This window comes from Macaca mulatta, chromosome 1, assembly GCF_049350105.2.
Source record: "Macaca mulatta isolate MMU2019108-1 chromosome 1, T2T-MMU8v2.0, whole genome shotgun sequence".
NCBI classification, from domain to species: Eukaryota; Metazoa; Chordata; class Mammalia; order Primates; family Cercopithecidae; genus Macaca; species Macaca mulatta.
Window position 1 is genome coordinate 78,714,940 of NC_133406.1, and position 25,405 is coordinate 78,740,344.

The window sequence follows — 25,405 nt, forward strand, 5'->3', positions numbered from 1 at the left end:
CCCGAGCAACTTGCCGGTGGAGATAAAGTTGCACAAATATTGAAAGGGGAAGTGCTAGGAGTCATTATAGAGTTTTTCTCCGGAAGAAATAAGGATTTCTGCAGTATCCTAAAATACTAAGGCCGCTTCTATTTTGAGACCAATCTCGCAGGCACATCCGCTCATTTAGTCCGAGTTTGAGCCCATCAAAAAACAGGAGATGACCTGAACTCCGGCGAGCCCAGGGTTTCCTGCTGCTTTCTTGGTTCTGAAGAGTGGGGAGTAAGGAGGGCGGGAGTCTGCGGGCTCAGAACTCGGCGAGGGGCCTGCAGGGGCCAGGCTTGGGCCTGGGGAAGCGGTAGAGGGGGCGGCGGGGGTCGCTCCAAAGACTTGCTTTTCGCGTTTGCCTCCGGGAGCTGGGAGTAAGGCCTTGGATGGCGCCGATGCGATTGCAAGGAAGCCGAGGCCTGGGAGAGCAAGGGGCGCGCGGGCGAAGTTGCAACTTGCAATCCAGCCACTGGCCTGGCGGAGAAAGGGAGGCTCGCGGCGCAGCAAGGAGTCGGCGGGCCTCGGGGCCTCGCTTTTGCCACATCTGCCCGGCGCTCCGGGCCTTGAATCTCGGCAGATGCGAGTTGTGGGCACCTCAGGGAACCCGCGAGGGCCCGCATTCCCCCGGGTCTTCATCCCGTACCCAACCCGGAGCGTCGCAAACCTTGGAAAGGATGAATGCGGATAGGGGAGTCTTATTTCTTAAGAGAGAGGGTGAGGGCGCGCGGCGCTGCCTCGGTAAGGAGTAAATGCACCTCTTTCACAACCGTGAGTTTGGGCTTAGGCCGAGGTCTAAATGTTTGCAGTCAAATTAGAATCACAATCAAACTGGAAGTGGCACTAGAAAGGAGAGGGCTCACGGCCTCCGCTACGCACACTCACACCGAAGGCTCACCAGAACCCTCAGCCAGCGCCTCAATTGCCCATGTTGTACTTGTCGCTCCTTTGCCTTCAGCTTGACACCGAAAGACTGGTCTTATTACGTCTGTCGCCCCAGGTATCCTTACCCTCAGCCAAACACACCCATCTGTCTCTGGAAATAGCACCTCTCTCCTGGCTGCGTGGAGCAGGGGAAGAAAACCTTGCAATAAAAGAGAGACGGAGAGCGGGAGAGCTGGAGGGCGGGAGGAGGGGGAGAGAGGGAGAGGGAGAGATCTTAGTGCTGGCTGATCGGAAGTGATTGAAATTTTCCAGGAGAAAGTCAAAAGCTTAAAAGGATAGTATCTGCATCAAGGGGCTAGAGAAGCCACCAGAAATTAATTTTGTAAGTCCAAACCCTGAACTTGAGATAGGCATGGCAAGTTCACTTGCCTTTCTGAGTTTATTTGGTGAGGAGCCTTCGTGCTGAAGGGAAATAAAAATGCCACAGAATCTCTGTTAGGAGATGCTTATTAGGGCAATCGAAAACAAAAGATTTCGTGGTTTCATTATTCGTATTATTTTATTTTCTTCCTGAAAATGTGCAAAAACAGCTTATCTGGGTGGCCTGTGGTTTGTTTGGGAGAGGGGTGGGGAAATCCATTCTGACTATAATTTAAAAGAGAACAAATTCTTAAAATAGAGATGTTGATGTTGCACAAAACCCCCACTACCACCACCCTGCGTTCTAAAGACCGAAGGCACGAATGGAAGACGTTGACCACCACTGCAGCTCCTCCTGCAACCAGGCCCAAGGGGTTCCTGGGGAAGCTGTCACAGAATTGAAAGCAATATTGAACCCCACGGAAATCTGCTCTTGTGGGCACTTGCAAAACAACGAACCCCACGTGATCCGGAGATGTGGTGGAGGAGGGAGGCTGACATTTCCTACAACCTCCTGCAAAGGAGGGACGCGCGTGCCGCTCCCGGGTTTCTGGAGGCAGCCTGTTTTGTAGCCTCTGAGGCTCCGGGAAAAGGTTTGGCTGCGTCTAAGGGAGACGTTTGGAGCCATCCGTCTTATTTTGTTTGAAAAGTCACTCGTTCAAGTTGTCACTGTGTGACAGCTCAGAATAAAACTAATTTGCGGTCACCCCTCCTTCTCGCTTCCCCGAGGATCTCCAGGGAGGCACAGGGCGGACGTGGTGCTGAGTTGGGCTGGGACTCAGGGTGGCAACATTTGGGCAAGGGTCCAAGAAAGATGAGGGGCTTTGCCGAGGACACGGACTCCTGGAATAAAAGCAGAATGAGGTCAAGAGAAGGGAAGCAAAGGGTCCAAACCGCTCTCTGCTCTCCACCGGGAGGCGGAGTGAGATAGCCCTAAAGAGTGAGATAACCGTCCCTTCCCCACTCCCCCAACTCGCCCCGGGTGACAAGCGCTTCAGGAAAGCTCCTGTGACCAATCCTCCTTGCCCCGTGGCAGTTCGGAGCTGCAGAAGTTAGAAGAGAGTTAGAGCCCTCCGGAGCGGCTGCCTGGCCCCTACGCAGAGTAGCAAGACTCACTGCGATGTGCGTTACTAAGCCCACGCGGCCGCAGCAAACACTTTGGCGTGGCCGGGGCGGGGCTCGGGCCCGGCCACGCCCCCTCATTCCTAATTCCCCTCCACTCCCCGCTCCCATTGGTCATGAGGATGACCAATGAGCGCTCGGATCGAGGTCCTACCCCGGGCCTGACTCGAAAGCTCCTGCCAAAACTTTGGGAGTTTTTAGAGACGAGTTTTTTTTTTTTTTCCTATTACTTTTTTTTCCCCCTAACTAACGGATTATTATTGTTGTTGTTTTAAATTTAGCTCTTAGGGCTTAGCTGTTTGGGTTTTCTTGCGTTGTCCGGCTCCCGTCTCCCTGGCTCCCCTGCCCGCCCCGCGGCCCCAGCGCCCCTCATTCGCCTGCAGCCCGCGAGGAGTGCGGGCGCCGCGCCGCCTTTAAAGCGAGGCCAGGGAGCGAGGCGGTGACCGGCGGAGATCCGGCCCTCGCCTCCTCCCTCGGTGGCGCTAGGGCTCCCGGCCTCTCTTCTTCAGTGCGGGCGGAGAAGCGAAAGCGGATCGTCCTCGGCTGCGGCCGCCCTCTCCGGGACTCGCGTGCCGCTCCCCGCGCGTCCACCCACCCGGTCCGGTTGGACTGCGGCAGCCGCGCGGCTCACCCCGGCAGGATGTTCGCAGCCGGGCTGGCTCCCTTCTACGCCTCCAACTTCAGCCTCTGGTCGGCCGCTTACTGCTCCTCGACCGGCCCAGGCGGCTGCTCCTTCCCCTTGGACCCCGCCGCCGTCAAGAAGCCCTCCTTCTGCATCGCAGACATTCTGCATGCCGGCGTGGGGGACCTGGGGGCGGCCCCGGAGGGCCTGGCAGGGGCCTCGGCCGCCGCCCTCACCGCGCACTTGGGCTCGGTTCACCCGCACGCCTCTTTCCAAGCGGCGGCCAGATCCCCGATTCGACCCACCCCAGTGGTGGCGCCCTCCGAAGTCCCGGCTGGCTTCCCGCAGCGGCTGTCTCCTCTCTCAGCCGCCTACCACCACCATCACCCGCAGCAACAACAACATCAACAGCAACAGCCGCAGCAGCAACAGCAGCCGCAGCAACAGCCTCCGCCTCCGCCTCGGGCTGGCGCCCTGCAGCCCCCGGCCTCTGGGACGCGAGTGGTCCCAAACCCCCACCACAGTGGCTCGGCCCCGGCCCCCTCCAGCAAAGACCTCAAATTTGGAATTGACCGCATTTTATCTGCAGAATTTGACCCAAAAGTCAAAGAAGGCAACACGCTGAGAGGTAGGTCTTGGACTGGAGGCTGCAGGCCTCTGACCACTGACCCACTCCCGGGACCCCGGGCTGGCTTGGGGTGCCTTTGAGTGTTTTTACAATTAAGGACAACTCGGTAAAATGGGAGAGAAGAAAACGAATTGTAAGAAAACTACAAAACATTAGGTATAAAACTCACCTGTTCTATGTAAAACAAACAAAAAAATTATTCCAGGGATTCTTTAAAAACACGTCTTAGAAACAATATTTATAAAAATGGTTGGTGTAATTATCTGCTAAAATGACTTTGATCTCTTTAATAACGTATCTAGAGACAGAATTATATTTTCTGACAACTAAAGCATTTTTGGGAAACACTTTCGCATTTATCTGATTTCTGGTAAAAAATTCACCCAGGAAATGTAAATAATAAACAAAACCGCCTAGATGAGCGGGCAGAATGGGGCCTCCTTGGGGCGGAGGTTTTGGGTTTGTGGGATTCTTGGAAGGCACGTGAAAGTAAGGCCGTAAGCCTATTTATGTAAAGCCTTTACTTACTATATGCGTGCATGTGGACGTGAGGGACACACAGGAACTTTTCGTGCGTCGCTCCTTGGCAAGTGTTGGGAGAGAGAGGTTTCAGCGCCGAGACGAGTTCTCTCGTGACTTCGCTCAATAAAAGTGAATCCAGGGCAAGGGGAAGGGGAGGAACAAATCAGCGGAGAGTGTGAGTGTGCCCGAGATGTAACCTGCTATCCTTTTCCCTTGTCCCCAGATCTCACGTCCCTGCTAACCGGTGGGCGGCCCGCGGGGGTGCACCTCTCAGGCCTACAGCCCTCCGCCGGCCAGTTCTTCGCATCTCTAGATCCCATTAACGAGGCTTCTGCCATCCTGAGTCCCTTAAGCTCAAACCCAAGAAATTCAGTTCAGCATCAGTTTCAAGACACGTTTCCAGGTACCGAAAAACTCCAGAGTACTGCCTAACCAGCAAGCCGACTGACAGTCAGAAATCTCAGGACTGACGCCTCCAGGGCGGCTGCGGTGTCGCAATCTCACAGTTGGGGCCGGAGGCTACGGAGTCAGGAGAGAGAAACCGAAAGATTTATCAGCGAGCTAGCGCTCTCTTTGGAAGGTTCCCCTTGAAAAGGGGTAGGGGCGCCTGGAGAGCCCAGAAAGTGTGCGCGTGGACGGTGGGGTGGGGGGCTTTCTCAAAGTCTTTCGCCCTAGAGGCTTGAAAAATGCAGCATCGATGTTACTTATTAACATACACACATTTTGGGATGACCTCAAACACTTGTGCTTGGCGAGCTTACGTCTGGGTGCCTGGGCACATGCGGGAATAACACACACACACACACACACACACACACACACACACACACACACACAAACAAGATGATTCGGGGCTGTCATTACTCAGGCCCGAGGGACATTTTTGTCTACTCTTCGTAGGCCTGATGGCCACGCATGAGGTTTATGTTTTTCCCTTGGAATTAAAGGTCAAGCCTCCAGGCTTCTCTACTCCACGCTAGCTTTAGGTCTTCTGACTGTCATATAAAATTCTTCCTTAGAGGGGCCATTCGGTGTATGCGCGAAGGGCTTTCTGAATGAGGGTGGAATCGACAGTTAACAGGAAACGGTTTCAAGCCTAACGGGGACCCCCACACCGGCAGGCCAAGTACTGGGCACTGAACAGCCCTCTTGTCTTTCTTCCCTCTGGCTCCCGCTCTGCGGCAGGTCCCTACGCTGTGCTCACGAAGGACACCATGCCGCAGACGTACAAAAGGAAGCGCTCATGGTCTCGCGCTGTGTTCTCCAACCTGCAGAGGAAAGGCCTGGAGAAAAGGTTTGAGATTCAGAAGTACGTGACCAAGCCGGACCGAAAGCAGCTGGCGGCGATGCTGGGCCTCACGGACGCACAGGTAAGGCAGTTCCGGCTCCAGCGCACAGCGCCCTCGGGCGGGCAACAGCGCACGGCCTAGTCCGATAGGCCCCCTCCACCCCGGCCGACTGGCCTCCTACGGTGGAAACGCAAGATGTTGACTTTCAAGAGGCTTTGTGGACTACGCAGCTTGAGGCAGGAGAAGAGGAGGGTGGAGATGGGGTGAGGGAGAAGGACCGAGAGAAGAGCTCATCCCCAAGATGTGTGTCAACAAGCACTGCATGTTTATTTTGGCCAGCAGGCTAAAGAACCACAGAGAAAGCAAAAGAGCCGCTGGAAATAACATTGATGTACTCAACTGTAGTGCAATTCGCTGTAGGAGGCAGTTTATTTCAGAAAAGATAAAAACCCAAAGGCAAGAGATTGTTGGTTGGTTTTTTTTCCCTCTCACCCTCCCTCTTTCCTCCTCCTCCTTCTGCTTCTGCTGGATTGTGAAATCCCCAGTTGTGAGGAAGTGAAAATATAATTTCAAACGGAATTAGTTAGCTCCAGGAGGGCAAGGAGTCCGCTTGGAGAGGCCACATATTCCAAGGCTTAGGCTCTGAAGAAAATCTGAAGGAATGGGAGAGGTGAGGGAAAGAAAGAAAAATGATTTTCTTGGAATACCCAAGAGCATTTCAGCAGGTTCTGCCTATCTGATTTTTTTTCAAGACAATAGGAAATGTATTGTGCCGTAATTAAATATTTTTTCTTATATTTAAGAACTGGACTTTCCCCCCCACCCCTCCCGAGTTTTGACTGTGGAAGAGTCACTCTTGTGCACCCCGTAGCACTGGCTCTAGCTCTGGGGTGCTGATTGTCCCCAGCAGGGCAGAAGCCAGAGGCAGGCTTCTTTTCCTTAGCTCCTTGGTCCCCCAACTACTGTCTCTGTTTCTTTCTGTCCTCCATTACACAACTCTCCTCCCCAGTACACACACACACACACACACACACACACACACACACACACACACAGGAGGAGCCCAGCCGTTTTCCACCAGCTGTGGATGTTATTTTTAAAAAGGAAGCTGGAACTTGTGTGAACGCACTGGGTCCCCCAGGGGATCGTATATGTCTATATAGATTCTCTGCCCCATCTCTATGCCCTTCCTTCACTTTGCACACATTTAATTCCAGTGTTTTCTGAGCCCCCAGGAGAATTTGTTTAGCCTTAACAAGGGCAGGGTCCTTATCAGCTCTTGCGAACAAACACACCAAAGAAATGCTGTCTTACTGAAAGCCCAACAGTGCCCCCACCCTACTGTGATTAACAGTTTAAAACCCCTTTTCCCTTTCTGCTCCTCATGTTTCCTTTCTTTAAAAAAGTGTTGCTTTTGTAGGGACTGGCTTTGGGTAATGGCAGTAGAAGAGAGGGCCAATTTAGAGCAGGAATTCTTAACACTGGCTCACCAAACCCTTGACATTGTAAGCAATATCTTGGGTACATGTGTATTTTTCTGGGCTAGGAGTCCATAACTTTAATCAGATTCTCATGGGGGTCCAGAAAAAAAAAATGCATGGATTTAGAGTAGAGAGAGAGTATGTTGGGGGTCGGGTGCACGAATCTGCCTTTCCAATAGTCGCCCAGGTCATTTTAATCTGGGGCCTGAGGGTTGCATTTTGAAAACGGTCTCAGTGGGCTCCCTAGACCAGGATTCCTGGCTGCCCCTTGGTTCCTGCGCCTACCACAGTGCCTGGTCCTTGGTAGAGTCTCCAGGTAAGCGTTGCTTTCTCACTCAGGGAGGTGGCTTGCGGGTGCACGCGAGTCGGATAGAAGCAAACCTGGGTCTCATTTCAGTGTCTCTTCTTGTCTCCCCGTGTGGCGCGGCGCAGGTGAAGGTGTGGTTCCAGAACCGGCGGATGAAGTGGCGGCACTCCAAGGAGGCCCAGGCCCAAAAAGACAAGGACAAGGAGGCTGGCGAGAAACCGTCAGGTGGAGGCCCGGCTGCGGATGGCGAGCAGGACGAGAGGAGCCCCAGCCGCTCCGAAGGCGAGGCTGAGAGCGAGAGCAGCGACTCCGAGTCACTGGACATGGCCCCCAGCGACACGGAGCGGACTGAGGGGACTGAGCGTTCTCTGCACCAAACAACAGTTATTAAGGCCCCGGTCACTGGCGCTCTCATCAGCGCCAGCAGTGCTGGGAGTGGTGGGAGCAGCGGCGGCGGCGGCGGCAGTAGTTTCAGCTTCAGCAGCGCCAGCAGTCTTAGTAGCAGCAGCACCAATGCGGGTTGCGCCAGCAGCCTCGGCGGCGGCGGCGCCTCGGAGCTTCTCCCTGTGCCACAGCCCACAGCCAGCAGCGCTCCCAAAAGCCCCGAGCCACCCAAAGGCGCGCTTGGCGGCGTATAGACTGTACGAGGGCGGAGGGGATCCGGGCCTTGCGTGCAGCCTCCCAGCCATGGCCTGGGTTTTGTGCTTACTGTATGTTGGCGACTTGGCAGGACAGGAGACGCAGCGTGGAGCCTACCTCCCGACATTCACGCTTCGGCCAACGCTGCTCCGGCTGGCTGCAGCGGACACTGCCCAGAGCAGAGGGGAGTCTCAGTGTCCTGCTAACCAGCCGAACACTTCTCTCCGGAAGCAAGCTGGTTCGACTGTGAAGTGTTTGACTAAACTGTTTCTCTGACTCGCCCCAGGGGTCGTAGCCCAAAGGCATTTAGGACGCCTTAAATTTGTAAATAAAATGTTTACTACGGTTTGTAAAGGCAGCTTGACTTTGCTGGGGGTTGTTAAGGCCAGAAATCTACAACCGGACCTTAGTCCCCGGGGCACTACAGAATGCAGCAGCTGAAGGTGGGAGGCTGGAGGTTCAGGGGAAGTGGCTCAGCCTCAGAGCCATCTTGCTACAGACATCAGAGATGGGCGTCTGGGCTTAGAGGCTTCTAATTAAGAGATTTCCAGTGCCAACTGCCAGTGAAAGCACCCTCTGAGACCCTGAGTAGCCTGAGAGTGGAGCAGGCCTTAGAAACTGTTAGACCAGTGCAACAGATGGTTTCCCTATCCAGAGTATGGACTAAATGAGTTCCTAGAGTACAAAGAGTTGGAATGGAGAAGGCAGTAGTGCCAGGCGGGGTCAATCTAGGCACAGCTGTACTCAGTAGGTGGACGTGAAGCACGGGTCCAGAGCCCTGCACAAACTTTCCCTTGCTCTGGGATGGGGTAGAGGACAGGTTTGTAATGTTGCTGAGGAAGGGACAGACATTCCACAGTGGTTCGGGCTGGAAGCGTGGATCTTAGAATGCCAGGGCCCTGGTTGTAAAGATGCCAAACAAAGGGGTCACTTCTTCAAGGTTAAGCAGAGGCACAGCCCAGATCAGAGCTTGGACTTCCTGGCCTACATGTGGCCACGGAAGGAACTATGAAATTGCATCCCCCATTCCCTCATCCACACAAAAATTTTCCGTTGCAATTTGGCCACTGGAGGCGCCTAGATGAGCTCTTTCTTCCCAAAGCTGCTGAGAGTCTTGAGGCAGTTTCCCTATCCCACTGCAGCTGGAAAATACATAGTAAACCTTGACACTGCTACTAGGACGGGCAATTCAAAGGTTTTTTGTTTGTTTGTTTCTTTTAAAGCTGAAGAGTTAAACCTCTCTCCAAGACCTGTGCTCCCGCTGTGAAATGTCTGCGGTTGCTAAAAGCTGTTTGGGGAGATTTTATAGCAAATAGATTTCCTTGGGAAATCCTGATCAGTCTCAGTGCCAATCTCTTTGGCACTGAGCATGTGAAGGACACAAGGTCTCTTGCAGACCCAGCATCCAAGTGGGGTGGCCAATTCTCAGAATGAGTTGAGGAGAGGTGCTGAAATCAGAGAGCCTAGGACACACCTCAGTCCCCTGGCCAGAGTGGGAAAGTCCTCAATGGTCCTCAGTCTTGTTATCTCCTCCACTTTTAGGCATTCCCCTGGAGCTCATTCCAGGATCTCTGTTCTAGACTTTTCCATCCAGGGGTGAAGTAGAGGCAGCAGATTGAGGCTTCTTTCACTTGCATAGCCAGATACAAGATACAGATAGCAAGTCCCAAAGCCAACACATGGATGCAAAGATGATCATTTACTGACCCAGCCAACCTCCTAAATCCCCAAATCGAGATGATTCAAGAGCAGTGAGAATGGAGTGGGGGCAGAGTGATCAGAGTTGTACAATTTAGTCAAGAGAAAAGAAAGAGCATACCACAAGGGACCCCATCTTCAATAGTAACATGAACTAGCTGTTATCCCTAATTGTGCCACAAGAGTTTCCAGGCCAGGGCAGCCACCCCACCTGCCCTGGCTGCGGGCCAGGGCTGGGATAGCTTCTTCAAACCTTCCACAGGCTCGGCTACCAAACTTCAGGATTCCCTCTGTACCTCAGTTTTGCCTACATTACCGATACCCATTTCCCCTGACCCCAAGTATTGAAATTCTGGGACCAGGATATCCCAAGCATATCGAATTTTGAGGCACATCAGTCTAGCTCTGGCGTTAAGGAGAATAACGCGCCGACACACACTTAGCTGAGGAACAGAGCCTAGGGAAGAATGGTGGGGAGTGTGCTTTATACAAACCGCACCTATCCCTGCTCCTCACCAGGCCAAACCCAGACCATTAGTCCTCACCCGGGCCCCGGGGCTTTGAAAGTGAAGAAAATCATCATCCGGGGATGTCATGATATGATTTCTGGTAGAATTCTGCCTTATTTAGGCCAACTTTCGTCAGGCCAGGGGGCACGGCGGAGTTGGGGGTCCCGGAAACGAAGTGAGCCGGGTGGCAAGCACCTGAGGGCGGGAGTCTGAAGGACGAATGCCCCCCTAGTGCTCGCAGGAGGCGCCCCTGCCTCCGCCACCCCCACCCCCACCCCCAGTTCCTGGACAGTTATCACGTGACGTTCTTGTGGGGCTTTACCCTAACCGTGGAGTTCTTCCACGTTTCATCAGAAACGGAATATCACAAGCACCGGAGAAGTTACAGTTCATTTGGAAGAAGGGTAACCACAGGTGGCCGGGAGGAAAGGCTAAAATTTGGCCGGATAGGCCCATCCCGGGACTGCTCGCTCGACCCCGGGTACTGGGGTCTTCTTGGCAGACCAAAATGCTAGCAAGGGCGGCCAGGCAGCTAGAAATTCTTCAGCCAAGACCGAGAGTTTTCAGACCCGGAAGAGAAGGCCCAGCGCGGACCGTGCGGGGAGCCAGAACCGCGCAGAGTTGAGGCTTGGAGAAAGAGAGAGCGCGCGGGCCCCAGAGCAGAGCAGAACACAGCCGCGGCCCCCGCCCCTCCTGCACACAACCCGAGACTCCAGCCAGCAATTGCTCTTTGCTCTGAGCAAAGCTTTGCCTAGACTACCGAAGTCCCCGCGGCGCGGAGCCCTCCGAAAAAGGCTACCAAGGTGCACAGAGGTTCGCGGAGGGATGGTGACCACGGTGCGTTTCCCTTCAGGGCGGGGCTGGGGACTCAATACCCTTCCCCCATCCCCTCCAACGTGGACGCACACAGACCTGCAGACTCTCATAGACACTGGAGAGACAGGCAATCTACTGGCTATTTCAGCACTTTTGTGGGTAAAACCACGCGAATAAATTTCCCCGTTCTCCTCCATATGGCAAAGCAGAGAGGAGCCTCTGCCGCCTTATTCAGCCTGTGTGGGTGGGTAGGGCGCTGGTTTCCACAGAGAAGTTGCCTAGCGCCAAGTTCCGCGGACTAAACCCCTGAACGCTGGCGCCGCGTTTCTCTCCCGTTTGCCCGCTTCAGTGGGCTGAAACCTCCATGCGAGCATTGTGTCTCCCTCGCCTTCCTGTGCCCACCAAGGCCAAAGTCGTCAGCCCCCGGGCAGGTCCAGGCGCGGTCCTGCTTGCAAAGGAGGCTCAGGTCATTATACCAGCCAAGGAGATTTCCCGCTTCTCTCCCTCTATTCTACAAGACCCTGCAGAGTCGTGTGGATTGTAGGCGAGCTCAGACTGCTTGCCACAAATCCCTCTGACATCCTTTGCACCTCAGAGGCAATCGTAAAGGAATCCCAGTCACTCTGGAATCTTTTTTCTGGCTGCCCTCTCTACCCAGGATCTGGAGTTTGACGTTGGCAGGGTTTGAACTAGGTCATGGCCAGAGCAGGGCAGGGCAGTAAGAGCGCCCAGGCTTCTTTTCAAGGTGTCAGAGGCTGAAGAAACGGGAGAGTGAAACCTGGGTTCTCCTGTCTAGGAAGGCAATTGCCAACGAAAGCTTTGGAATCGGGGGAGGGGTGTGGTAGAAACCAGGGCTTGCAGCAGTGGATTTTCTGCGGGCACCTTGACTTGACTTGATCTGTTGAGCTTTAACCTGTCGAGCTTTAATCTGTTTCCGCAGATCTGAACCCACCTCTCCTCAAGCCCATGCCTACCTAAGACTCTCAGTGGGCTGGATGGAGCAAGAAATGGGGGAAGAGAAGCTAGAGGCTGAGGTTGATGCACTCTCCCATTGTTTTTAGGCATCCTAGTCCCCTCTCCAGCTTCTTCCTCCCTTAAGAAGAAAAAGTAGGCAAGCTCAGCCCTCTCCCACGTGATGTAGTGACACTGTTTTAAAGATGACCAAGAGGACCCTAAACATGCTGGGACATCACATTCCACTTCTTCAGCCTTGTGGGGTGGAAAGGATTGATTGCACACTCCAAAGTGTTTGTGAAGATGTGAGTTTTAAGGAGGACTTTAACTGCAGGTGTTTGGGCTAGGGAAGATTTTTTAAAATCCAAAATTTTGGTTTAACTCATGCACTCATCTAGCTCACAGCCTCCATTTTTGAGGTCATGATGAGATTGGCTGGCATCCCAAAGACAAACTAGTTGGCTTTCTCTGAAGCTTCCCTTCACACACTGTGATATTACAACCCACAGTGCCTACCCCCTGCCGCAGCCACTCTTGGGGAATCCAGACTGCTTACACAGGGCAGGGAGCACTTTCTAAGATTCCCTTCAACTCAGGTTCTAACAGAGCAGCAGCCTCTGCCAGGATCCCTGGGCCCTGCGGACAGGTGAGGTCAGAGAACTTTTGGTCCTTTAATCCCGTCCCTGTCCCTGCCCCCTGTCATTTTAGAAATCAGGAAGAGAAGTCCCCACAGTTGTTGTTGTTCCCGACTCTCTCGCTTTTGGGGTGAAGTAACGGAGGCTGAGAGATTTAAGAATACTTGCCCAAGGTGCCCTGGAGAGTGAGTGCCAGGGCCAGGATGGGCCTCGGGTCAGGGCCTCCTACAGTACACAGGAAATGAAAGCTGGCGCCAGACACACCTGAGCAACCAGATTCGGACTAGGATGCCCAAAAACGATGGGTTTTTAAAAAGATCATTAGATTCAACCACTGCCTGTGATGTTGGGCTCCCATTAGCTCCTTCTCTTCCCCTTGGTGGTTCCTGAGGGGTGTCCCTCTGGGAGTTGCAGGTCTGGGACTCCTTTGGGTTGATACCCTGCCTTCCACTCTGCACTGACCTAATAGCAGAATTAGCTTTGCTAACAGTGTGTAGGATCCCAGTCACACTGTGCTCGCAAAAGGAAGGGACATCCCTGGTGCTTTTTGACTTCCACTGATCATTGCTGACACTTAGAATTCTGGGCAGGATGTGGAGATCGAGGCCCAATCATGGCTGCGTGGCAGCCCCTGCACTGGATCCTTCTCTCTTCCTCTAGCCTCAGACTCAGCTAGAGCCATGGCAGATACTAAGCCTCACTCTCTAGCACAGTCCACCCTGTGCAGCAGATGAGGAACCAGAAAGAGACCTTGGAGGTGGCAGTGGCAGCATTGCCTGATGTGTGCTCCAAAATTGCCTCTCTGGAGACCCTCAATGACTCTCTTGGTTGCGGGAGTTATTCGAGGAGATGGTCAGGTGGAGTGTGCAGGAAAAAGCGGGCCTGATCCCAGCCCAGCATAGGAGGTCCGAACTAACCCCAGAGGCATTCATTCATTGACTCACCACCAATAACTAGCTACATGACCTTGGAAAATTCATCTAATCTTTGGTTTGTTTTCTCTGTATAATGGGATATAATCAAAGGTACATAACTCATAAATCGCTGCAAGACTTCATGACAGTTAAAAAAAAAAAAGGCGAAATGAGAACAATGGCTGGTATATAATTACCGCTATAGCCTTAGATGTTACTGCATTCCTTCATCCATTCGTTTTTTTCATTGCAGTATTTATTGGGATCCTTGTGAATGTTTGCACAGTAGAGAAAAAAAGAATGCAAGACAACCTTTACTCTCCAAGTAATTAAATCATTAGATGAGAATGAGGATACCTTGTCACCAGGAAATCCTTTAAGGAGTAGCCCAGAGAGTTAGGATGAGCTGCCTGACTAGGTCAGGCGTTGCTTCTTTTAGAAGCCCATGAGTACTTCTTCCTCTTGATGCTCCTGGCACTGTGCGCAGGAGCATCTCAGTCTGCAAATTTCACAGCAGGCGCTGGATACAATGCTTGTGGGTGTGGCGGGGACTTACTCGTGGGAGTTAGAAAGGAAGAAGTTAGTTTTCTGATACTTAGTTTTCTGAAGCTTAAACAAGTGTCTAGGGGCCCAGAAGGGAAAATTATGTTCCAACTGTTGAGATTATGTTGGAACAAATAGCACTTCGGGAGTTTTATTAAGTGTTAAACTAATCACAATGAGGGAGGGCCCTCGAAATGGAAACAGGAGATCAACGATTCCTTTGAGGAAAAAGGCACCCTCGGCTTCTTGAGAGCAGGGCTGGACTCTGCTGCATGGTTGGAGAAACTCTAGCACCTAGCTCAGCGCTTGGCGCAGGAAATGCACCCCCAAAATTGTTTACTAAATGAACGACAAGCATAATTATTGTGGCCCTTGTGGTTATTTATAGCATCAATAAGCGTAGGTAGCATTATAAACACAGTAGGAGGCTGTGCAACACGACCCAGAAGTACCAGGTGGTAACCCCAGGAGTGGACCTAGAGCTGCGAATCATCTGGTTGAGGACGCATTAGGATCCCCAATACTAAGGTCATCACAGAGGGACAAGAGAACGCGTTCACAAGCAAGACTCGATACAGGCGGCCGAAACTCTGGACTGCGTACCATTTGGGCATTGTTGTAGGTGGAACGAACTCGTAGAGAGGTTGAATGACTCACTCAAGGTCACTTCCCTAGTGGTCTACGTCAAGAACCAGGACAGAAGTCCAAAGCTTTCTGTGCTTTCTCCAGTCCCTCACTTAGGCGGCGGTGCGGAGCGCTAAGATCTACCCGAGTCTCTCTTGGAACACGGAAGAGCACCGCAGAGCGAGTGAGAATGCTAGGCGAGTTGGTCTCAGTGCGTCTGCACCTCGCCGCCTCTCTTTGCGGAGAAAAAGTGCCTGTTTCGCGGAGTTCCCTAGCCACCCTCAATCCCCACTCTCCTCGACCAGAGATTTCCCAGTCTGCAAATTTTAGCTTCGTTTTAATTTGTCACGGCTGTTCATTTTTGTTTCTCAGAATCCGGGTGACGAGTGCACCCAACACGTGGTAGAAGCTCAAGAAATGAGCAAGTGAACGAAAGATCAAAAGAATGAACTACTGAGCTAATACGATCCTCTATCTGGCAGTTCCGACTTGCATTCTTCAGCGCAATCCGGCCATTTTTGAATTTCACTGCGTGGCGAATCGCGGGCCGCGCACGCCCTCCAAAGACGTGTCCCTGAGACTCGACGCAGCCTGGCTCTCCTGGTCGAGGGCGCATATCTCGCTCCAAAGCCTCCTATCTTCGGGGGTCACAGGGTCTCGCCCCGTTCGCAATGGCTTTGGGTGTAGCAGAGGAAGGTCCTGGGTCTTGCGCGGTCTCGGATCCCCAACCTGCCCGCCGAATATTCATTCAGTCCATGGTCAGCCCGGGCCCCTTGGCCCCGACCTCCCGCAAGCGGATCTCTACGTCAGTCGGTTGCCGGTCGGGAGCGCCCAGGATATGTCTCTTTGAGGACACTTTGGGTCAGCTGCAGCGATCTAAGCCAGGTCTCCTTTTTCTTGCCTCTGTCAGGGTCCCTGCAGCCTGTGCTGACCACCCTTCCAGGCCAATAGCACAGTTTTGCAGCTGAAAAAAAAATGGGGGTGAAAAGCTATAAAGAAAGAGTCAAACTAAAGACTTGCTCTGTGACACACAATTTTAAATGGAATGTCACCTGTAATTTGAATTTTCCCATATCCATTGTTCTTCACGCTCCCTTGCTTTGTATGTCCTCACCATTTCTCACTTTTCATTTTTTCCTCTCTGCTCGTTGTGCCCTGGCTTTCCTTTCCTCCTGGTACCTTTCAAGATTCCGTTCAGAATTTTAAGAGTAACTGGACTCCCCTGGCTTGGTTCCAGATGACCACCCTGGAAGACATGGAGGACAGAGTGTGTGACCTGAGACAAGGGATGACAGGGCTGCCAGGCAGCTCCAGAGGTGATGGGGGACAGCCTATTAGCCAGAATGTAACGAAAGGCAGATATTTTTAAAAAATTAGAATAGATCTGCATAATCTTTTTTTTTTTTAAGCCCACAAAAGTGCCATCCTCCTCAAAAGCATTGCTCAGAGCCAAGGGAGACATGCTGGGGACTGGGGAGGGAAGGGCCACTCACAGCCTCTACATTACTCAGCTACATATGTACACATCATTTGAGCCCCTACTACATGCTGGACCGGTTCTGGGTTAGCGACCGACAAGCATCTCCAGCTGAATCGACCTGAAGGTGCTCTGACACATGTCCTCCAAGCTAAAAGTTTTAGCCACAGGAAACTTTCTTTCCCACCTCTTTCCTCTTACTTCTCTTTTGCTTTCCTCATCGCGGAGGAATGGTGATGAGGAGACCATCCCACTTCCCTGTGTCCTCGCCAGCTCTCTAATTATGCCTTCCCACTTTCTTCTTGTCAGTTTGCTCAGCAACCCAGATTTTTAGGTTTTTAGGTTAGGGGCACGTATCTGATACGGGGCACAGTTACAGAGTTCTGGCAAACAGAAGGCACTCAGTAAGTGGAAATTGTTATTAAACTATTACTACGATGACACCTGAGAGTTCATTCTGGCTGGAGAGAGCGGCTATACTCGTTTGAAATCACCTATGGGTGCGTGCAAGTAAAGAACGGAGGAAAGAGACGCAAGTCTTTTCCACTCTTTGAACAGGAGGTGAAAGTCTTGTATCTTTTGTAACCATCACAGCAACACAGGGCAGAAGATATTATTCTTCTTCTCTTACAGATGGCCATTTTGAGAAGCAGACGGGTTGGGTAATTTGATCAAGGTATGGCGGGTAAGGGGCGTGGCCGAACCTCTGACAGAAATCTGCCTTTCTTACTCCAATCTCCGAGCTACCGGTCTGAGGCGATTCTCTATAGTCAAGGAGAAAAAAAATTCAAAGAAATGATTTGTTCTTTTTGACGAATTATTCTGATCATTATTTCAAATATTCAACATTCAATGTCAGTGTAGACGCAACCATAGGGAAATCTTTTAAAAGTCATCTTGCTGCATCCCCAGGGAAAGCGCATTCTTGGTATGCCCTGTATGGTATACCCTGTACGGTATGCAAGGTTCACAATCGAAGGAAGGGAGGGCCCAGTGCAAAAACATCTTTAAGCGAACGTCGGTCGCCACGTGCACTTACTGTGTATCCCCCACCCCAAACCTCAGTATAGAAAGACACAAATGGGTCTAGAAGCCACAGAAGCGTCTTCCTCCTTGCTCCTAGTCATCCCTTTCGCTTTCCATTCTCACCTGGCCTACCCCAGGCCTCGCCTTCTTCCCTCTTTGCTCCATTCCCCAACTCCCGCCTCGTAGGCAGCGGTGGGGAGCCTCCCGCAGGCTGCGCCCGGAGTCCCAACGCGGCTAGGGTGCTCTAGCAGTGGGGAGGCGGCGTTGCAGTATGGCTAGGCGCTGCAGCGGGCGCCAGCTGCGTTTTGCTGTCGGCCGCAGTTACCCGGACGCAAGTTAAGGGGTAGGCGGGCTGAGGCGGTTGGAGGCGGGCGGCCCCTGACCTCGGAGAACTGCGCCGAGCAGGGCGGGAAATTTATGGTCTGTGTACACTTTCTAGCTCCAGAGCCCAGCGCACCAGAGGGATGGGGCCCTGCGAGCGCTCCCGAGGCAGCGAGCTGGGGCCTCAGGCGCCACGGCCATGTATGGTGCCCACCCGACTCAGTTCTGCCGCGCTGTGGTCATAAACCTTCCTTTGGAGGGCGCGGCTGTAAACGAAAGTCCGGGCGAGAGGTGGGTGCAGGCCTTGCCGCCGGGACCCTGAGGGACAATTCTGGAAACTTGCACCGAAGCCTGGGTCCCACCACCTTCCCGGGTGTGGTGGGGTGAGGGGATTGTTTATACTGGCTGTTTGGAATTCCGCGCGGTGGATGCAAGGTGGGATTTCAGCCCAGCGACGCGCCGCGTGGCTCGGAGTACAGACAGGTCACCCGGCCTCGGGTGTCTGGACCGTGCCGCTTCCTACTGGGCTTACGTCGGGATCTAGACTTTGGCCTTCATCCTCGCAAGCGCCCAGATTTGATTCCGGTTCGCTGAGGCGGTCTGTAGCAGATAAAGGGCCCATTAAAAAGCTGGACCCTGTGGGTCTTCGGTGCCAGAGGAAGCGGGAAGATGGCCCGGGAGTCAGTCCGGAGGCAGGAGGCCCATTTCGGGTGGAGGCCAGAGGTCTAGCTGCTCGCACTTCATTCCCGTGGTGTTAGCACGAAGCAGGTCCACACTGTTTTCCCTGGCTGGGCTACACCCACACAAAGGAGCTGTGAGTTAAGCTGGGCGGTCAGCGCTACGTAGGTCCCTTTACTCACGTTGTCACCAGAACAGGTGTCATGGACTATAACTGTATAACAGCTTAATTTTTAACACCGATCACGACTTTTCTATCTATACTTAGTAACCGTTGTGCCCATGTTTTTAAAACCTTTATTTGTATTAGCTCATTTGCCTTTTACCAAATCCCAGTTAGGTCATTACTTACATTATCCCCATTTTACAGATAAGTTAACTGTGGTAAGAGAGTTAAATTAACTTGCCTAAGGACATGCAGTTAGCAAGTGGATTTGGGAATAACTCGCATCTTGTCTGCACAGCCTAGATTACCTAAATCATCTGTAGTACACTGTCTCGAGCATCAAGAGTCTCTCAGGCGAGAGCGGGCAGAATTCGCAAAGAACCTCGGGTCAGTTTACCCACTCGCAGATCTTCTCCCAAGGGGGAGCGCGCCCCTGCTCCGGCGCCGGCGCCGGGAGTAGCTGGCCGTAGGGGTCAGTCGAGCAACGTGGCCGAGTCCATAAACACGGGCCATTTAGCAGTGACCCCCCAGGGCGTGATAATTGCGCTGGGCAGTAGTGACTGTGAGTCGCTGTGACACCGGCTTCTCGCCGTCTGCTGTCTTTTGATTTACTGTGGCGGCCGGGTCTCTGCACCCAGACGCTCTGCAGCAACCAAGGCTTGGTTGAGTCCTGTGCGGGGTTGAGCCCTGTGCGGGGTGCACAGGGCTGCCAGGGTAGGCGGTGAGGCGCTAGCGTGGGTGCAGCTTCTCTGCGACGCCATGCAGCTCTTCTAGTGGTCTTTACCCTGCATGGGGGTGCGAGGGAGTCTCACTTCAGAAGGTTTTAGCTCCTCTAATTGGGAATGTCCAGAGACTTTTACCTGGGGTAGGGATGTGGCATTGAGGAGTTGGCGACTGATTTGAAAATAAGAGAAGAGGTAGGATGGAAAGGATCAGGATGGACTATGAAAGCAGAGTGAAAAAAGAAGAAATAGGAACGGGAAAAGGGAAATCATCAAAATAAGTGGAATTTTGAAGCATTTCTCACATTGTTTTAGAGGGCGAGTGGAGTTGACACAACTGCTTTGGGTCTGAGCCATAAATTAATAGAAGATTTATCTCTCAATCAGGAAAAAGCCATTAAGATATTCTTGGCTTCGTCTGTGGGAAAATAATTTCTTTGATTGAGTTGCCCCAGAAGACCCTGCGAAGCCTTCTCTTCTCCGCCTCCGAAGGCCTCCTCTTTCCTGCCTGCCGGAAGGAGGGGAGAAGCCGGAGACTCCAGGGAGAAGAGGCCTTTCCATCTTTTCCAGCATCTTGAATTTCACTTTGCACGTTTCTTTCTACTTTTTGGTTTGATCTGCCTGCCTTGGAGGCTTGGAACCTCAGAGAGAAATTTCTCCCCAGCAAGCCTAGCCCCTGTGACTGCCCTCCTTCCCTCAGGTCCGCTGCTTTGGAGAGTGGGTCTTCGGCCTCTCGCAGGATCCAGCACGTCAAAGGCCTTTAGTTTGTTAACAAGACTACAAACTACCAGGGCGGGGGCAGAGGTGGGGCAGGGAAAGGGGAAAGCCCCTCAAAGTGGGAGGCAGCAGTGCCAGAATAGGGTGACCAGTTGTCCTTCCTGAGCATATAGGAGCTGAGCTCCCCTTGTTAGTCCTGGACTCAAAGTGTGGTCCCGAGTTCCTTAAGGGTCCTTTCAGAGGGACCCTGAGGTCAAAACTATCTTCATACTAAAAGGTTGTTGACTTTTTCACAAGTGTCCAGTGGAGTGTCCCTGGGGTGTGTGGTGATGTCAGGACTCTGATTGCTTAGGGAATGTGTGTGCATATAGTAGTGTTTTACAAATGATTTGGTTTGTATTTTACCACAACAAAAACGCATTTTAAAAATGTGTTTTGGGGCCAGGCACAGTGGCTCACGCCTGTAATCCTAGCACTTTGGGAAGCGGGTGGATCATCTGAGGTCAGGAGTTTGAGACCAGCCTGCCCAACATAGTGAAACCCCATCTCTATAAAGACACACACACACACACACACACACACTCATAGTTGGGTGTGGTGGCAGGAGCCCGTAATCTCAGCTACTTGGGAAGCTGAGGCAGGAACATCACTTGAATGCTGGAGGCAGAGGGTGTAGTGAGCTGAGATCACGCCACTGCACTCCAGCCTGGGTAACAACAACCAGACTCCATCTCAAAAAAAAGCCAAACATGCCTTTGGTTTTATAGCTCTACCTATCATATCTGGTTATTCACATGTAAATTAATTAATATGAAACAAAATGAAAAATGTTATTTCCTCAGCCACATCAGCCACATTTCAATTGTTCAATAGCCACATGGGGCTAGTGGCTGTCATATTGGACAGTGCAGACACAGAATACTTCTATTCTCACAGAAACTTCTATTGAACAGCACTAATCCATGCCATCAATATAAATAGATATAATCATGCAAACGACCTTCAGCATCCTCAATAATTTTTTTTAGTATACTTTAAATTCTGGGTTACATGTGCAGAACATGCAGTTTTGTTACATAGGTATACACCTGCCATGGTGGTTTGCTACACCCGTCAACCCATCACCTACATTAGGTATTTCTCCTAATGCTACCTGGCCCCTTAACCTCCACCTCCACCTCCACAGACCCTCCCTGTGTTCATGTGTTCTCATTGTTCAACTCCCACTCATGAGTGAGAACATGCAGTGTTTAGTTTTCTGATCTTGTGATAGTTTGCTGAGAACAATGGTTTCCAGCCTCATCCATGTCCCTGCAAAGGACATGGACTCATCCTTTTTTATGGCTGCATAGTAGTTAATGGGGTATATGTGCCAAATTTTCTTAATCCAGTCTATCACTGATGGACATTTGGGTTGGTTCAAAGTCTTTGCTATTGTGAATAGTGCTGCAATAAACATACGTGTGCATATGTCTTTATTGTATAATTATTTATAATTCTTTGGGTATATTCTCAGTAATGGGATTGCTAGGTCAAATGGTATTTCAAGTTCTAAATACTTGAGGAATCGCCACACTGTCTTCCACAATGTTTGAACTAATTTACACTCCCACCAACAGTGTAAAAGGGTTCCTGTTTTTCCACAATCTCTCCAGCACCTGTTGTTTCCTGACTTTGTAATGATTGTCATTCTAACTGGCATGAGATGGTATCTCATTGTGGTTTTGATGCACATTTCTCTAATGACCAGTGATGATGAGCATTTTTTCATATGTCTCTTGGCTGCATAAATGTCTTATTTTGAGAAGTGTCTGTTCATATCCTTTGACCATTTTTTGATGGGGTTGTTTGCTTTTTTCTTGTAAATTTGTTTGAGTTCTTTGTAGATTTTGGATATTAGCCCTTTGTCAGATGGATAGATTGCAAAAATTTCCTTCCATTCTGTAGGTTTCCTGTTCGCTCTTATGATAGTTTCTTTTGCTGTGCGGAAGCCCTTTAGTTTAATTAGACCCCATTTGTCAATTTTTGCTTTTGTTGTCATTGATTTTGCTGTTTTAGACATGAAGTCTTTGCCCATCCCTATGTTCTGAATGGTATTGCCCAGATTTTCTTCTAGGATTTTTATGGTCCTAGGTCTTACATTTAAGTCTTTGATCCATCTTGAGTTGATTTTTGTATAAGGTGCAAGTAAGGGGTCCAGTTTCTGTTTTCTGAATATGGCTAGCCGGTTCCCCTAACACTATTTATTATATAAGGAATCTTTTCCCCATTGCTTGTGTGTGTCGGGTTTGTCAAAGATCAGATGGTGGTAGATGTGTGGTGTTACTTCTGAGGCCTCCATTCTGTTCCATTGGTTTATATATTTGCTTTGGTACCAGTACCATGGCTGTTTTGGTTACTGTAGCCTTGTAGTAAAATTTGAAGTCAGGTAGCACGATGTCTCCAGCTTTGTTCTTCTTGCCCAGGATTGTCTTGGCAATGTGGGCTCTTTTTGGTTCCCTATGAAGTTTAAAGTAGTTGTTTCCAATTCTGTGAAGAAAGTCAGTGGTAGCTTGATAGGGATAGCATTGAATCTATAAATTACTTTGGGCAGTAAGGTCATTTTCACGATATTGATTCTTCTTATCCATGAGCAAGGAATGTTTTTCCATTTGTTTGTGTCCTCTATTTCCTTGAGCAGTGGTTTGTAGTTCTCCTTGAAGAGGTCATTCACATCCCTTGTAAATTGTATTCCTAGGTATTTTATTCTCTTAGTAGCGATTGTGCATGGGAGTTCACTCATCATTTGGCTTTCTGTCTATTATTGGTGTATAGGAATTTCTGTGATTTTTGCACATTGATTTTGTATCCTGAGACTGTGCTGAAGTTGCTTATCAGCTTAAGGAGATTTTGGGCTGAGACAATGGGATTTTCTAAATACACAATCATGTCATCTGCAAGCAATTTGACTTCCTCTCTTCCTATGTGAATACGCTTTATTGCCTTCTCTTGCCTAATTGCCCTGGCCAGAACTTCCAATACTATGTTGAATAGGAGTGGTGAGAGAGGGCATCCTTGTCTTGTGCCAGTTTTAAAAGGGAATGCTTCCAGTTTTTGCCCATTCAATATGATATTGGCTGTGGGTTTGTCATAAATAGCTCTTATTATGTTGAGATACGTTCCATCGATACCTACTTTATTCAGAGTTTTTAGTATGAAAGGCTGTTGAATTTTGTCAAAGGCCTTTTCTGCATCTATTGAGATAATCATGTGGTTTTTGTCTTTGGTTCTGTTTATGTGATGGATTATTCTTATTGATTTGCATATGTTGAACCAGCCTTGCATCCCAGGGATGAAGCTGACTTGATAGTGGTGGATAAGCTTTTTGATGTGCTGCTGGATTTGGTTTGCCAGTATTTTATTGAGGATTTTCGCATCTATGTTCATCAGGGATATTGGCCTAAAATTCTCTCTCTCTCTTTCTTTCTTTTGTGTGTGTGTGTGTGTGTGTGTGTGTGTCTGCTGGGCTTTGGTATCAGGATGACTCCGGCCTCATAAAATGAGTCAGGGAGAGGATTCCTTCTTTTTCTATTGATCAGAATAGTTTCAGAAGGAATGGTACCAGCTCCTCTTTGTACCTCTGGTAGAATTTGACTGTGAATCCATCTGGTCCTGGACTTTTTTTGGTTGGTAGGCTATTAATTATTGCCTCAATTTCAGAACCTGTCATTGGTCTATTCGGAGATTCAACTTATTCCTGGTTTTGCCTTGGGAGGGTGTAAGTGTCCAGGAATTTATCCATTTATTCTAGATTTTCTAGTTTATTTGCGTAGAGGTGTTTATAATATTCTCTTATGGTAGCTTGTATTTCTGTGGGGTCGGTGGTGATATCCCCTTTAACATTTTTTATTGCATCTATTTGATTCTTCTCACTTTTCTTCTTTATTAGTCTCGCTAGCAGTCTATCTATTTTGTTGATCTTTTCAAAAAACCAGCTCCTTGGTTTCATTGATTTTTTTGAAGGGCTTTTCGTGTCTCTATCTCCTTCAGTTCTGCTCTGATCTTAGTTATTTCTTATCTTCTGCTAGCTCTTGAATTTGTTAGCTTTTGCTTCTCTAGTTCTTTTAATTATGATGTTAGGGTGTCAATTTTAGATCTCTTCTGCTTTCTCTTGTGGGCATTTAGTGCTATAAATTTCCCTCTACACACTGCTTTAAACGTGTCCCAGAGATTCTGGTATGTTGTGTCTTTGTTTTCATTGGTTTCGAAGAACATCTTTACTTCTGCTTTCATTTCGTTATTTACCCAATAGTCATTCAGGAGCAGGTTGTTCAGTATCCACGTAGTTGTGTGGTTTTGAGTGAGATTCTTAACTCTGAGTTCTAATTTGATTGCACTGTGGTCTGAGAGATAGTTTGTTGTGATTTCTGTTCTTTTACATTTGCTGAGGAGTGTTTTACTTCCAATTATGTGGTCAATTGTAGAATAAGTGCGATGTAGCATCCTCAATAATTTTTAAGATTGTCTGAGATTCTTGCCTTAGAACTTTCTCTAGATTGTGCTCTTGACTAAGGCATTAGAACTAGAGAGGCTAAATATGTGTCTGGACTCTGTACTTGCTAAATATGTGTCTGGACTCTGTACTTGCTAGTTTCATAATCTTGGACCACTTTTTAAACTCTGAGCTTCAGTTCCTGCTTCTGTAAAATGGGTGTAATGGTTGCTGATCATAAACTAGAGAGAGGCAACAGTGCTGCTTGGGAAGTGGATGAACTTTGGAGCGAAATTGAATAAGCTTGTATCTCAGCTCAGCCCAGATGACTTTGGGCTAGTTTAACAACCTCTCCATGGCTCTGCTACCTTATCAGTAAATTGGAAATACAATAAGAGTAATAATAATTGTAATACCTCCCTCAGGTTTGTTATGAGGAGTAAATTAAATAAGTGAAAAACACTTAAGAAATAGTAACTGGCATATTGTAACTACTACTCTATGTGTTAGATATTATTATTATCTAAAGTGTAAACCTTACTGGGCAACAATAAAATGTAATTGCCCTCCTCTTTCAGTAATATCTATATCTACATCTATATACATATCAGTATATATAGTAGTAAAGTATACATCACATAAAATGTACCAGCTAAATAAGTTTTAAGTTTACAGTGCAATATTGTTAAGTATTGGTTGTATTGTTGTGTAACTAACATCCAGAGCTTCTTTCATTTTGCAAAACGGAAACTCTTTACCCATTTAACAACTCCCCCCATCAGGAATATTTTTATGTTGATGTGAATCAGACTCCAAGCTTTAGCTCGTAAGTATTTGACAAAGTATTAACCATTTCAGCTAAGAAATCAGTGTTCGTCATTCAAAATAGCTAAGGTGGTTGGGAAAGGACAGCCAATATTCCCCAAATGTAATCAGGTTCCAATGAATATACAATTTCCATGTATTTCTCTTCTTTCCCCACTGTGGATCCTAATAGCTCCTCCTCACCAAGTGGTGAGTACACCCTTGGATTCCCCAAATGGTTGCGGATTATGGGTCTAGAGAGTCAATGATGGCTGGCGAGTTACGTCACTGAGTCTTTGAAATGATGTTTTCTGGGAAATGCCTGAAAGGTTGATGGTACAGTAGCAGATAAAAATAAGCTCAAGATTAGTGTCTGGTTGCATAGAAAGGC

General features: G+C 49.7%; 1 protein-coding gene across 1 annotated transcript; it reads left to right on the forward strand.

Moving 5' to 3' along the window:
* Window positions 1–615: 615 nt before the first annotated feature.
* HLX (H2.0 like homeobox) lies at window positions 616–8,293 on the forward strand. Its single transcript, XM_015115795.3, has 4 exons — window positions 616–3,701; window positions 4,447–4,626; window positions 5,409–5,593; window positions 7,426–8,293. Exons 1-4 carry the CDS (start codon window positions 3,092–3,094, stop codon window positions 7,936–7,938), a joined length of 1,488 nt encoding a protein of 495 aa, XP_014971281.2. The 5' UTR covers window positions 616–3,091; the 3' UTR covers window positions 7,939–8,293.
* Window positions 8,294–25,405: the final 17,112 nt, after the last annotated feature.